This window comes from Synchiropus splendidus, chromosome 3 (genome assembly GCF_027744825.2).
Source record: "Synchiropus splendidus isolate RoL2022-P1 chromosome 3, RoL_Sspl_1.0, whole genome shotgun sequence".
NCBI lineage: Eukaryota > Metazoa > Chordata > Actinopteri > Syngnathiformes > Callionymidae > Synchiropus > Synchiropus splendidus.
Window position 1 is genome coordinate 18,510,470 of NC_071336.1, and position 15,754 is coordinate 18,526,223.

General features: G+C 44.1%; 2 protein-coding genes across 2 annotated transcripts; both read left to right on the forward strand.

The window, feature by feature from the left end:
• The first annotated feature begins 1,601 nt into the window (after positions 1 to 1,601).
• Positions 1,602 to 5,009, forward strand: LOC128755965 (solute carrier family 22 member 13-like). The gene is made up of 9 exons (XM_053860081.1): positions 1,602 to 1,976; positions 2,115 to 2,218; positions 2,274 to 2,428; positions 3,495 to 3,666; positions 3,755 to 3,875; positions 3,932 to 4,026; positions 4,271 to 4,485; positions 4,620 to 4,728; positions 4,811 to 5,009. The coding sequence occupies exons 1-9, from the start codon at positions 1,602 to 1,604 to the stop codon at positions 5,007 to 5,009; spliced, it is 1,545 nt and encodes a 514-aa protein (XP_053716056.1).
• A 5,765-nt stretch (positions 5,010 to 10,774) lies between these two features.
• On the forward strand, positions 10,775 to 15,499 carry LOC128755966 (solute carrier family 22 member 13-like). The gene is made up of 9 exons (XM_053860082.1): positions 10,775 to 11,149; positions 11,297 to 11,400; positions 11,456 to 11,610; positions 13,401 to 13,572; positions 14,247 to 14,367; positions 14,424 to 14,518; positions 14,763 to 14,977; positions 15,110 to 15,218; positions 15,301 to 15,499. Exons 1-9 carry the CDS (start codon positions 10,775 to 10,777, stop codon positions 15,497 to 15,499), a joined length of 1,545 nt encoding a protein of 514 aa, XP_053716057.1.
• Positions 15,500 to 15,754: the final 255 nt, after the last annotated feature.

The following is a 15,754-nucleotide window of genomic DNA, read 5'->3' on the forward strand; positions in this document are numbered from 1 at the left end:
TTTCTCATTTACCTTTGTGGTTTTTCTCATAAACGTTGCCTGTTTCTCTGTGTTTACACGCAGGCGAACAAAATAGTCTATCGGCTTGTTTTGAAGCAACGGGTGTTTCGTTTGGAGATGGCGTTTAAGCTTGCTTGGCACCATGGCGCTGTTGGCGCTGGGGACCTCTAGTTTTTGAGCACCTTGAGCCCTCTCCACACTGCAGCCGAGTCATTGGCTGAGAACTGCTGCGTAAGTTTGTCAGAGTATGCGGCCTTAGCTTTCTTCAGCTCCCTCTGAAACCGATACTTCACCTCTTTGTAGCAGTTCCTGTCCCCACTCTTGCGAGCTGCCTCCTTCTCCCGTCTAATCTGGCTGAGTTTTGCTGTGAACCAAGGTTTATTAAAGTCACAGTGTCTGAATACTCACCCAGATTATTGGTAGCAGCCCTGAGCACCTCCCAGTCTGTGGTCTCCATACAAGCCTGCAGCTCCTCTCTAGCTTCACTTGTCCAGATCCTCATGCTCCTCACAACAGGCTTTGAAAGCTACAGCTTCTGCTTATATGTGGAAACAAGATGAACCATCAAGTGGTCAGAGAGTCCCAGTGCAGCTCGAGGGAGGCTGGTATCAGAGTTGTGTGGAATGCGGGAAGCAGAATGCGAGATCCTCTTCGGCGAATGTGAATAAGTGCACCAGCACGTTTCCCTCTCCTCCTCAGTCTCTTCCGCCCAGCCAAAAGATGAACTAACTCCGAAACTGACACCCAAAATACTGGTAGTAAGTCAGACAGAGTCATAGCTCTGATATTCATCAACTGATCCGGTGTGTAAGAACACGCAGATGCACCATCAAAGCATAAAAATAAGCAAAATAACACACACGTTAATCCCAGGCCAGCAATCGTCTGCGCCATCTTGAATGAAGCGGCAGCGTTTAAACGTTTTGTGAAGTAAGCAAGCGGCACGTCATCAATCCCATGATTCTGTCCAGCTCACATGAACGCGCTTCCTGACGTCAAGCCCTTTCATGACACCATCAGTTAAGTTTCATCTTGATGACAGTGTTGACAACTCTTAAACTGTGGGTTACCATGATGTGGTCCTCTTCAAAGTGACCCACGGATCACGTGAGAGTATCACGTGTCTGTATCATTTGCCACCTCACTAGTACTCATGTTATCATCTTGACTCTAACCAGTGAGGGGCACGTGCTCACCCACAGTCTCCACAGTATCATCACTAGTCAGAGGTTAAAGTTAGTGTGGTTTTTTGCTGGTTAATCTAAAGATCAACATCTCTTTAAACAAGCGGAAGAGCTTTGAATTAATAATATGAGCTCATGAATTGAAGCATGAGATCAGACTCCTTCTTTATCTGTCAACTGTAATTTTTATGAATCATTTCTCAGTCATCTGACTGAGATATTAAAAATTAACGACAGCAAAGGGATTACTTTTTTTTCTCCCTGAAGTCCAAGGTCCTTGATGAACCCTGATGGCTCCTGCTCATGGTCAGCAATCTCCGCACTGTCAGCTTAAATATTAACTTCCAAGATGAATCTGACTGTAGTGAAGTTCTGCAGTCTCCTGTAAACACACGTCAGGACATCGAGGGACCAAACATGAGCACCTTTGCGGAGATCCTGAAAGAGATCGGGGAGTTTGGCTTCTTCCAAAAGCGCATGTTTGCAGCGTTATGCATCCCCAACCTGTTTGTGGCTTTTGATATCATGAGTCCTGTGTTCATGGGACTGTCTTTCCCGAACCACTGCAACACGGACTGGATCCTGAAGCAGGCGCCCAACCTGACAGAGGAGAGGCAGAAGAATCTCACCATCCCGGTCGACAGAGATGGAAACTACGAAAGCTGTAGAATGTTCACGCCGGTGGATTGGGATCTGGAGTGGATCGAAAAGTACGGGCTCAACACCACCACCGCGTGTATCAACGGGTCGGAGTTTGAGAAGCCCAGTGGGTCCTCCAGTCTGGTGACCGAGGTGAGGAGGAACAGCTTTAAAATGCCCATTTCATGCTAACTAGGACCTTTTTACCTGGTTTATAGCTGTCTGAGCCTGTTTTTCTTTCTTTCTTTTTCCATTTTCACTTATGTTTTTCATGTACGTCTCTGCTCTCAGTTCAACCTGGTGTGCGACCAGAGCAGCTTAATAGAAATCTCTCTGTCCATTAACATGGGTGGAATTGCGGTCGGCTCGTTGGTGCTGGTGCCGATGGCAGACAGGTACAAACATTCACACAGCAGAGGGATAGGTATTTACACGCCCTTTTCTCCTCAGGTTTGGTCGGCGTTGTGTGGTCTTGATTTCACTCCTCACGCTGTTCCTGTTTGATATCGGTGCAGGTTTATCACCCAACTTCTATGTGTACATGGTTCTTAAATTCCTCAGTGGCATCTCCTCCTCTGGCATTCTTGCCAACGCATTTGTGATCGGTGAGTGGACTGCAGCACTCCTCGATGAGTGAAGCTCGGTCAGATGCAAGGAGAGTCTGTAACAAGAGAACACACACACACACTGTACTCAAGATGCTTTTTGTTTTATGGAGGTTTCTTGGATATCATAACTACAAATGTACCAATATAACTGTCCCATTTTTTTTACCCAAACACTCGAAAGTTTCCCAGGTTCAAACGGACGCACATGCAGTCTGATCATGCAGCTTTTTACTGAACTTTTCCACTGCAACTAAGAAAACACACCATAGATTATGTACGTACAAAAAAGGAGCACCGACTCTACACACGTATTCGAACGATGCTTATTTAAGACGATGTCTCACTCTGACAAACATGTTCATTGTTTTTAACATTTACAAAATGAACTCACCATACTTGTTATTAACTTAAACCTGAAGACATGACAACCAGGGTTTAGAAAAAAGCTGAACAGAAGATAATTTAAACGACAGATAGATGTACAACGGGTTGAGTACGGAAAAAAGAGTGAATTACCAGTGCGGACAAAAGGAGTCGATCTGGCACACGTTGCTGGAGTCTGGGTGTTTTTAAACTTTGATGATTTGGGGTTGATTGCCTCCAGCCGTGCGCCACACAAACAGGAAGGAAGGAGGGAGAAAAGAAGACGGGAGTCAAGGGAACAAAATAAAAGCGGAATCATGACAGAGTCAGGTGTCAGGTGCGTGTGATGCTGCTTTACTGGGATCAACTGAGATGGCTATTGTTTCTGGATTCCAATGTGCAGAGGTTGGTGACCATTTGCAAAACATCTAGCAAACAGAGGCTTTTTTTTTCATTCTCTCAATGACACAGGAACAACATTCACATGCCTTATCTGATTTAAATGAATTAATAAGAAATACACTGAATTTTATTTATTTAAAAGCACAACATGGGAGGTTCAAACCCAGAATGATGAGAACCAACCAAAGGAGGTTGTAAGATTTTCCGAATAAGTGTTGCAATCCGACTCTCTGTCTTTGCTAGGGAGTCACACTCTGCAGACATAGACGATGATCTTGTGTTTCTTCTGCTTTAACAGGTGGAGAGTGGAGTGAATCCTCCAAATTTGCCTTGTGTACTTCATTGTGCCACAGTTTCTACCCACTCGGACTGATGATGTTGGCTGGCATCACCTATTTAATCCGCGACTGGAGGATCCTGCACTTCATTCTCTTCAGTCCTCTTGTTCTCGTGCTGGGTATATTTTATTGGTGAGCTGCTTTTAGACCAGCTCAACACTCATTTATACCTCAGTCAGTTAACACAGGAGTAACTTTCCTTTTGGTGGCTGACCACCAGGGTTCTGCCAGAGTCGGCTCGCTGGCTCCTCACGCAGGGCAGGAAGGAGGAGGCCATACGGATGATTCGCTGGGCAGCAAAGGTCAACGGGAGAGCAGCTCCAGATCATCTCCTGGAGAAGGTGAGGCTGCAACCACAGAATCTCATCATGTAATGACACAACTCATGGCCGTCTAGCTGGAGGATGAAGGCACGGCTAAAAAAGGCACCATGATCGACATCTGGAGAAGACCAGCACTGAGGAAACGTGCCCTCATCATGAACTTCCTGTGGTGAGTTAATTATTGAGTCATAGCATCAGGTACAACCAGTCAGTCCTCGGGGTGAAGTACAGTGGACTCAATCAAGACATGAGCTATTGATAAGGAGTTTGACACTCAATGGTAATTTGAGGGGATCCATGTAAACAGCCAACATTCAAGGAAATGGAGCCATGTTATTAGGCCCCAATGAGGCTCTGCTGTCCCTTGGTTTTCCTAAAAGTAAACTCTGCTCTCTCCTCCTCTCTGCTGATAGGTTTGCAACTAGTGTGGTCTATAGTGGACTCAGCGTGAACGTGGGTGGATTTGGTCTGAGCATCTACATCACTCAGTTCATCTTCGGTTTGGTTGAAATTCCCGCTTGTTTTGGAGTCCTGCCTCTGATAGACTACTTAGGAAGGAAGTACCCTCTGTCAGGGCTGCTCTCATTTGGAGGACTAGCTTGCCTTGGAATTCTCGCAATTCCTAAAGGTACTCTATTCCCAGTGCAACTACTGCGGGTTCCTCCTTGCTCTCTGGTCTCCTTCTACGATCTATAAACGCACAGACGTTCTCTGTCGTGCGTGTGTGTCTAACTTGATCGTGTTGATTTTCTCCTCCATCAGATCTGCCTGTTGTGGTGACCGTTGTTGCTGTTCTGGGAAAATTTGCCTTGACATGCTGTTTTGCAATAGTCTACGTTTACACCGCTGAGCTGTACCCCACCAACGTGAGGTAGTGTGGGGATTCTTGAGGGTGAAAATGGGAAACCTTCGGAAAACTAAAGGTAATGAAGTGGTGTTTCTCGTACTGACAGACAGAGTGGTGTCGGTCTAAACTCCACGTTTTCTGGAGTGGCAGGAATTCTGGCTCCGTTGACCAAACTTCTCGTCATCTTCCATGAAACGATCCCCATGTTGATCTATGGAATCGTTCCAATCATTGCTGCGGTTCTGTGCCTGTTTCTGCCTGAGACGCGCAACACTCAGCTGCAGGATCACGTTGAAGACTTGTAAGTCCAGCTACGATTCATATCTCCTGATTTGATTTGATTCAAGAAAGGAATCTTCACAAAGGATGTTTTTCTGTTGCAGACAACCAGAGGTTGAAGGTGTTATGATGATACCTTGGGCAACAGAAGGAAAGCCGTCAAGCAAACCAAGTTCAAACACACCAAGACAACTGGAGGTGCTGTGATACACTCCAACAGCTGTCTTCCTCCTTCCTGTTTATTCCATTTAAAAATGCTTCCTGGTATGACATCTCTTGAGTTTTAAGTCTCAATGTATGAGTGTATTTATGTCCTACACAGCTTTCATATTTGCTTGTCTCTTCATGAATTCACTTCATGCATGTTACAAATCTTAAATAAAAGAAAAAAGTACAACAAAACAATTGTAATTACAGATTCCCAATGTACATAAACCATGTGAATCTGCAACATTTAATGATACAAAAAGATATTTCAGATGACCATATGATAAGATGCTGCCTTGGGCAGGTCCAGCTGGAAGAGCATTTTTGATGAACACTTTGCATGATACTATTACCAGTAGTCTGGTGTCAAGTATCCATGTTTTGTTTAAAAGCGTATTTCGAACTTCATCTAGGCAGGTTTTTCAGGCACCAGGCTTTTAGCTAGGAGGCGTCTCCAAACATGAGAAAATGGACTCCGTCCTGTATCCACAGCAGGACGACCTAAACTCATGGTGTAATCTCACTGGTTTCCATGAAAAAAAAAGTATCTGCACTGTAATTTCGCAGAATACAATGGAAATTCACGGATTCTTGACCCTTTTGCAGCCCTAACTCGACCGCCATATTTGTTTACCGGCGTAATGTCGCAGCTACCCACATCTTGGGAGTAAACACACTCGCGTATGGGATGGCTGACGCTCAGATCTGCGATCAACGCGTGATTTAAGTTTGTTTCACAGTAACTAAACTCATGCAGTGTGAGAGACAGAAAACTCTGATCTTCCCATCTCTACATTTATTGAACTGATGTTCTGACATATTTTGTTTCTTGATGTTTGACAGACTCTCCATGTGGTTTATTCCTGTTTCACCTAGTGCAACATATATGATAACTGTGAATATTGATCGGTTACAGCCTGTGTGTAGACAAAATAGGTTTGGCTTTTATGCACTTTATGTTCAATGGAATGATATGGACTAAACATATATACATGTTTTACATCATCCAAAGATATACTCGCGATTTATGGCACATTTTAATGACACATTTTGTATCTGTTCTAAATGTAACCTCTGTCTCGGGTGTCCAATCCGTCCCCCCAGCCTAAGAAAAAACACCCGCAAACATTGCGAGTCCCGGTCCACTGCACTCCTCCACAACACCAGAGTCGGGCAGCTCCCAGCTGCAAACCTCAGTGTTCTGGGAGTTTGCGAAGTTGTTTTTGAATTATGTTGTGCGTCCATATAGCGATCAGACCCTTTACTGCCCGGCATTTATCATGTTTGTGTGCAGTCGCGCTGTACACGTAGTTTCCGGCGTCTAGCGCCGAGTCGCCTGAGGCGTGGAGAGTTTCCCATGACAAGGTGCTGCTCTCCAGCCGGGATCAAGTCTGAGGCCAAAACCCGACTGGCTTGCGTTCACATCTCCGAATTCTGGGCCAAACGCTCTTTGTCTCGAGAGTGCGCAGTGTGAATCAGCCCTGTGAGACAGCAGTCTCTGTTCATCAAACTGCCGAAGAAGGCAAATGTGGCAACTGAAACACAAAAAGCCCTTCACTGATGGCGGGATTGTAATCGAGGCAATGACGGCGATGGCGGAGGGAGGTTATTTAGGGACCACAAAAGTAAGGCGGAGTCTGTTACTCCGCTGCAACAGCACAGCTTGACATTTTTGTTTGGATGGTGTTTGATGACTTTTCCACCAAAGAGGAGTTTTTGACTACAGCAAAGAATTCCTTATGCTAAAAAACTGATGATTTTTAAAGGAATATATTGGTAATTATAACTGAAAGTAATGTAATGTGATGGGGATAAATATAGTGAAAGTGTGATGCGATGGACCCTGTACTACATACCTGGCACCTGCTCACCAACCAGACAGTCAGTTTATATATTAACTGCAATGATTGATCTGACGTAAGAGAGCTCTGCTGTTACCTGTAGACACGTCAGGACATTGAGGGACCAAACATGAGCACCTTTGCTGAGATCCTGAAAGAGATCAGGCCTCTTCCAAATGTGCATGGTTGCAGCGTTATGCATCCCCAACCTTTTTTTAGCTTTTGATATCATGAGTCCTGTGTTCATGGGGCTGTCTTTCCTGAACCACTGCAACATGGACACGAAAGCTGCAGAATGTTCACGCCAGTGGATTGGGATCTGGACTGGATCAAAAAGTACAGGCTCGACACCACTGCTGCGTGTACCAACAGGTCGGAGTTTGCATGCATGTCACTTCCAGGGATGTGTAATATGTATAGCTTAGCTACCTGTGGTATTATTTTTAGTAGAAGATCAGGGTGTTAAAAGCGCAGTGACTTTGCCGTCAGCAATATTCTGACTGGCTGACAGCGATTGACAATGTTGACAACAGTTATGAAGCCATGGGAGACATTGTGGTTACAGGTGGATGTCTACAACATGCTTTGCCAGAGAGGCAGTTATGCATGCGCTGATATTTACGATTGTATATTGACATAAAAATGATCTCAAGGTACTAATAATCACGAGATTACTGTTATCTCAACAGAAAAATTATCTCGGGATAGCTGTTATCTCGAGATGCAAATTATCATGAGATAAATGTCATTTTGAGATCATTGTTATCTCAGGATAAAAAATAAATGCATGTCACATCCAGGGCTCCGTAGAAAGTAGCTGTTGACTTCCTTTAAGATCAATATTCTTGTCAAAGTGGAAATGAATGAGTAGTTTTCCTTTACCTTTGTATTCCACTTAACATCGATAAAATATTTTTGTGAGTGTTCAAAATATATATAAAAAATTGATTTGATTTTTATCCAAATTTCCGTTGTGTTCCGTACAGTGTTCCAACACAACGGAAATTAAAAAAAGTACGGCTACAGTTCATGGTAGATTGAGTCAGACTCGGGGAATGGATAACGTCAATAGACATGACAGATGCCTGTTTTCACCCTCCAGTTTTTCTTTGGTCACGTTCTCACGGCACCAGTTAACACGACTGGATGAGGTAAGCTGTAATAACTGCAGGTGAGTCTGGTCGTGCATTGCTAATGCTCCAAGTCAATATATTTGCGTCAAGATAAGATAAACAAAGATAGCGAACACTGGTTTGGACTAATAAAGAAGTTGGACTTACAGTATGAAGCCTCCCATTGTGCATATAGGCTCCTTGTTGAATAAATGTATTCAATCATCCCATCCTCACTCCCATGGCGTAACATCTTGACGTTGTGAAACTTGACTTTGCATCCTATTCTGACGACAAAGACAGCCTTCGGCACAACATGTTAACAAATATCAGAGAGAGCAGAGGGACCTCAGCAGTGAGCTGATCCTTTATATCGTGGTAGAAGCATGAGTTCATAGTGAGGAGTCCAAGAAGACGGAGCGAGATCCCAGACAAGAGTCAATATAGGAGATGCATTTACAGCTTGGCAATAACTGAACTCCACGAAAGGCTTTTCTTTTGATCCTGAAGTGGCGATCTACTCGACTTGTCAGTCATTCTTTGTGTTTACCGCTGGCCTTGGGTGTGTTATCAAACGTGTGGATCTTATTTTTGAGATGATAACAAACGTGTAAGTGTCCATTACTCATTTTATTGTGCTTATCACAGTACAGTGTAGATAGAGCCAGCAAAATAGATTACCTCTGAAATTAGCCTCTAGCAGCTAACGTCGGTGGCGAACGTCCACAAGCATTTAGCAGACAGACAAAATAGTCCATTCACTGTCATTAGCAGCGTTTGTAGTCCATCTGGTTTGGACAAGTGTAACGGTTATATCTCGTGTTCTATCAGTAGATGCTGTCCCCTGATCTGAGAGACGCGACTAGCGTCACATTTCATCATCCCTGGCAATTGTTCTGGAACTTCTGGAAAGAAGAATAGTTTAGTAGTTTCTGGTTTCAGTCACAATGAGTGATGTGCGTTGCTCGCGGAACTCAAGCACTCAAGTAGTGCATTCCAGCCAGACGTGAAGGAGATGGCCCGTGACGATGGCTTTCTCATCACGGAAAGATTGTGGTTTGCTGTCACCAACTGAGTAAATGTCAAAACATTTCCATTTTCTTCATTCTGAAACGTGCAATAAAGTTTTATTCTCTGGGTCCATCAGTCTTGCAGCTGCTTCAGCCTCTCACTGGATCCTGGCTCTCCTCACTGGCTGCATGATGTTGGATTCCTGATGTCGACCGATTCCCTCTGCAAGTATAAGCTGGACAGAGTCGTGTATATTGCCATCCGTGATGACATTTTTTGTTGTTTCACCAGAGACTCGGCATCACGACAATTTGCAATTACAGTCATTTACCAGCGCGCCGGCAAAAGCAAATGTTGGTAAAACTACTTATTGCCGCTTTAAGGTGAAGTTTCATCTTGATGACAGTGGTGAGAACTCTTAAACCGTGGGTTACCATGATGTGGTCCTCTTCAAAGTGACCCACGGATCGAAGCGTATCATGTGTCTTATGGGAATAATATTAAATTACAAAATAAATATATTAATTAAGCTATATTATTAAATTGAATTACTTTATAATGTTTTGTTAAATAATAATAAGATTGAGTTCAACAGATGCGGAGAATAAGGGAATGGCATCTGACATGAGGAACCTTTTGGAGATCGTCTGTGGCGTCGTAAACCAATTAACCAGGTGGAGAATGGATGAGTTGACAGAAGCAAGATACCAAAGAAGGCCGGATTGGGTCATCTGCTCCGCCATTGTCGCCAATAAAGGACAGATGTATAAACATCCTAAAGGGATTTCCAGACGTGGTGGAGGTGACACAAGATCTGGAATCTGACCCAGGACGACCAGGACCATAAGAAGACCAGGACCAATCAGTGGAGACTGCACCCCAAGATTGAAGACTGCAGACTGAAAGCATATAAAAAGGGTCAGGGCCAGATAGTCTTTGTCACTCTACACCACTGGAGCTAAGGCTAAGTCAGGCGTAGTTGTGGACCCAGAGCTCTGTTAGGGTAATTAGACTCCTCTGTCAGGGAATAAATTCTTTTTGATTTTAAGTTGTGGGCTTTTGGTAGTCATTCTCACGAGTAAACGAACACACGGAAGATACATTAAAGGTGTAGATTCCTACAATTTGTATCATTTGCCACCTCACTAGTACTCATGTTATCATCTTGACTCTAACCAGTGAGGGGCACGTGCTCACCCACAGTCTCCACAGTATCATCACTAGTCAGAGGTTAAAGTTACTGTGGTTTTTTGCTGGTTAATCAAAGATCAACATCTCTTTAAACAAGCCATCGCCTGTATCTGTTATCAAAGCGCATGAGTTCACAACATTCATGAACTCAAGCGTGAGATCAGAATATTTTTTTTATCTGTCAACTGTAATTTTTATGAATCATTTCTGAGTCATCTGACTGAGATATTAAAAATTAATGACAGCAAAGGGATTACTTTTTTTCCTCCCTGAAGTCCAAGGTCCTTGATGAACCCTGATGGCTTCTGCTCATGGTCAGCAATCTCCGCACTGTCAGCTTAAATATTAACTTCCAAGATGAGTCTGACTGTAGAGACTGAAGTTCTGCAGTCTCCTGTAGACACTTGCCAGGACACCCAGGGACCAAACATGAGCACCTTTACGGAGATCCTGAAAGAGATCGGGGAGTTTGGCTTCTTCCAAAAGCGCGTGGTTGCAGCGTTATGCATCCCCAACCTGTTTGCGGCTTTTGATATCATGAGTCCTGTGTTCATGGGACTGTCTTTCCCGAACCACTGCAACACGGACTGGATCCTGAAACAGGCGCCCAACCTGACAGAGGAGAGGCAGAAGAATCTCACCATCCCGGTCGACAGAGATGGAAACTACGAAAGCTGTAGAATGTTCACGCCGGTGGATTGGGATCTGGAGTGGATCGAAAAGTACGGGCTCAACACCACCACCGCGTGTATCAACGGGTCGGAGTTTGAGAAGCCCAGTGGGTCCTCCAGTCTGGTGACCGAGGTGAGGAGGAACAGCTTTAAAATGCCCATTTCATGCTAACTAGGACCTTTTTACCTGGTTTATAGCTGTCTGAGCTTCTTTTTCTTTCTTTCTTTGTTTAATTTTTCCATTTTCAATTTTGTTTTTCATGTACGTCTCTGCTCTCAGTTCAACCTGGTGTGCGACCAGAGCAGCTTAATAGAAATCTCTCTGTCCATTAACATGGCTGGAATTGCGGTCGGCTCGTTGGTGCTGGTGCCGATGGCAGACAGGTACAAACATTCACACAGCAGAGGGATAGATATTTACACGCCCTTTTCTCCTCAGGTTTGGTCGGCGCCTCGTGGTCTTGTTTTCACTCCTCACGCTGTTCCTGTTTGGGGTCGGTGCTGGTTTCTCACCCAACTTCTATGTGTACATGGTTCTTAAATTCCTCAGTGGCATCTCCTCCTCTGGCATTGTTGCCAACGCATTTGTGATCGGTGAGTGAAGCTTGGTCAGATGTCTATTCTTTTTCCATCAGAAATAAAATGTACGTAATCTTCATGATTGATGGTTTGTGAAGAGAGAGTTTGTTGTCTGTGGAATACCACAGTTGATGTGTTCAGATTGATGAATTCAGCTAAAATGCTGCTGAAGGGAGGTGAATACAGCATAGATTTGCTCAGGTTATATCTCTGTTGTTTCACACCAATAGAAATTTATCAAACAGCATAGCACAATGTACAGCAGGGGTCTCCAACCTTTTCCCCTCAGTGAGCTACTTTTAGACATGGAAAACAGCTGACAGCTACGAGTGCATCGCAATATTTATCGATACACTTCATTGAACAAGACCGTCATTTTTTAATTGTTTTGCAAGAAGGGGCAATTTGGGCAGGGTTTGGGATGTCACACAGGCTTACATATACAATTTAAAGTTTACAGTAGGTTAGATATTTTGGCCTTTGTGAAGACTATTGGCCTTTATGAATAAAAAACAAACCATGACAATAAAATGTGAAACTAGATTTGGACAATACAGACATAATGTTCTATGACCTGAACATAAAATCTGTAGAACTCAGAGGTTCATTTAAATCAAAACCATGACACATCCTCAATGTGCAAGTAGGCCTAAATAGCTCAAACTCTTATTATGAAACAAAGAGTTCATAATTTTCTTTCAGAAACATTTTCAGCGTCTTGGTTAAAAATAAATATCTCAACCTCAGATTATTAATTAAAAGTCGAAATTTGTGAAATATCACATTCACACCACACACATGCCTGGCACTGCATGGATGAGACAAGAGAGGTGTACTGTGGTGAGTAGCCACCTAAGTCAACCCTGATCAGACTGACAGATCAGTTATGTCCAAGCACATGTTGGGGTTTGCCACAAATGTTTTTCAACTTTTCCAAAGTCCCCTAATCCGTCACAAAAGTCCTTTTCAAGCTTTGCCAGTAGGTCACAGTATTTAGAAACGTCTGAATGCCCAAAAGGAGTTCATAATCCTCCTGGTCCCATGATATGGTCAAAATCCAGAACCTTATTGGTGAATAATGCAATGATAGTTCAGAATCTTGGGGAAGTCCGGGTCATTTTTGCAGTGCCCAATGAACCCATGAATGAGGGCCTATCGTCGCTGGCGCACCGTCTGTGGTAATAGACACCAGCTTTTCGAAGGGTATGTTTTCCTTCACAAAATAGGTCAAGACCTCTGGTGGTAGTTTTCAATAGAAGAAGAGCGAGAAACTCTTCCTTCGTTCCATGCGAATGAAAACTGTGAGCTGGGCTGTGTCGCTCGAGTCCACTGATTCATCGCATTGAATGGAATACCACTTGCATCTTTTAATGCGCGAGTCCCATTGTGTCATGGCATCTTCAGACAGCACAGTCATTCACCTGGCGTGAAAATATCACCCCAGTTGGCTCACTTATTGATGAGTCAGGTGTCAGGTGCGTGGGATGCTGCTGTACTGGGATCAACTGTGATGACAATTCTTTCTGGATTCCAATGTGCAGAAGTTGGTGACCATTTGCAAAACGTCGAGCAAACACAGAGGCTTTGTTTTCTTCTTCTCAATGACGCAGGAACAACATTCAGATCCCTTATCTGATTTAAATGCACAATGGGAATAATAAGAAACATGCTGATCTTTTTTTTATTTAAAAGCACAACACATGAATCATTCAAACAGAATGATGAGAACCAACCAAAGGAGGTTGTAAGAAAAGTCACACTCTGCAGACATAGACGATGATATCATGTTTCTTCTGCTTTAACAGGTGGAGAGTGGAGTGAATCCTCCAAATTTGCCTTGTGTACTATATTATGCCATAGTTTCTACCCACTCGGACTGATGATGTTGGCTGGCATCGCCTACTTAATCCAAGACTGGAGGATCCTGCACTTCATTCTCTTCAGTCCTCTTGTTCTCGTGCTGGGTATATTTTATTGGTGAGTTGCTTTTGAGACCACCTCAACACCAGTGACGCGCGGTGAGGCACTGACTTCAGAACAATCAGATTTATAAACACATGAACCCTACAGAGTATCCTACTCACCATTTGACTGGCAGCAGTTAGGTTCTATCAGCTTTTTGACATAGAAACTGTAGTGTACAAATAAGCAAAAAACGTTATTATGGTCATACCTTTTTGCTGTTTGGCGAGCGGGTGGTGAGCTTCTTGCCTCAGGCAACTCGGCGCTAGACGCTGGAAACTACGTGTACACCGCAACTCCACACAAACATGTCGGGCAGTAAAGGGTCTGATTGCTGTCTGGACAAACAACATCGTTCAAAAACAACAGCTGGGAGCTGCAGGAAAATTGAGCCCCGGAGCGCAGTGCAGGGCAGCGGTCCGGGACTCGCGATGTTTGATGACTCACATGTTTTCGCCTTTATTAATGGCTGATAAACATCCATTTTATTGACAGACAAATTTGCTGAAATGAATATTGCCGTGCTCTACAGTAGTTATTTTCACCGCTGAGGTCTCGCCACAGCGCAGCTGTCTGCATGAGCACAGCGCCTCACCTTCCTCCCCTGACTGCACATCACTGCTCAACGCTCATTTATACCTCAGTCAGTTAACACAGGAGTAACTTTCCTTTTGGTGGCTGACCACCAGGGTTCTGCCAGAGTCGGCTCGCTGGCTCCTCACGCAGGGCAGGAAGGAGGAGGCCATACGGATGATTCGCTGGGCAGCAAAGGTCAACGGGAGAGCAGCTCCAGATCATCTCCTGGAGAAGGTGAGGCTGCAACCACTGGATCTCATCATGTAATGACACAACTCATGGCCTTCTAGCTGGAGGATGAAGGCACGGCTAAAAAAGGCACCATGATCGACATCTTCAGAATACCATCTCTGAGGAAATGTACCTTCATCATGAGCTACCAGTGGTGAGTTCATTATTGAGTCATAGCATCAAGTACAACCAGTCAGTCCTCGGGGTGAAGTACAGTGGACTCAATCAAGACATGAGCTATTGATAAGGAGTTTGACACTCAATGGTAATTTGAGGGGATCCATGTAAACAGCCAACATTCAAGGAAATGGAGCCATTTTTTAGGCCTCAAGGAGCCTCTGCTGTCACTTAATCGTAAATAATAGTTAACTCTGCTCTCTCCTCCTCTCTGCTGATAGGTTTGCGACTAGTATGGTCTATAATGGACTCAGCGTGAACGTGGGTGGATTTGGTCTGAGCATCTACATCACTCAGTTGATCTTCGCTTTGGTTGAAATTCCTGCTTGTTTTGGAGTCCTGCCTCTGATAGACTACTTAGGAAGGAAGTACCCTCTGTCAGGGCTGCTCTCATTTGGAGGACTAGCTTGCCTTGGAATTCTCGCAATTCCTAAAGGTACTCTATTCCCAGTGCAACTACTGTGGGTTCCTCCTTGCTCTCTGGTCTCCTTCTACGATCTATAAACGCACGGACGTTCTGTCGTGCGTGTGTGTCTAACTTGATCGTGTTGATTTTCTCCTCCATCAGATCTGCCTGTTGTGGTGACCGTTGTTGCTGTTCTGGGAAAATTTGCTTTGACATGCTGTTTTTCCATAGTCTTCGTTTACACCGCTGAGCTGTACCCCACCAACGTGAGGTAGTGTGGGGATTCTTGAGGGTGAAAATGGGAAACCTTTGGAAAACTAAAGGTAATGAAGTGGTGTTTCTCGTACTGACAGACAGAGTGGTGTCGGTCTAAACTCCACATTTGCTCGACTGGGGGGAATTCTGGCTCCGTTGATCAAACTTCTCGTCATCTTTCATGAGACGATCCCCATGTTGATCTATGGAATCGTTCCAATCATTGCTGCTGTTCTGTGCCTGTTTCTGCCTGAGACCCGCAACACTCAGCTGCAGGATCACGTTGAAGACTTGTAAGTCCAGCTGCGATTCATATCTCCTGATTTCATTTGACACAAGAAAGGAATCTTGATCAAAAAATGTTTTTGCGTTGCAGAAAGTCAGAGGACAAAGGTGTTATGATGAACAGACGAAAATCTTCAGAAGCAAACCAAATTCTAGCTCACCAGGACAACTGACTGTGTTGTGAGCCACTCCACTCATACATGCTTTGTGATGCCTTAATATGTTTTGAGAGTTTTAAATCTCAGTGTTTTCAGCGTCTATGTATTG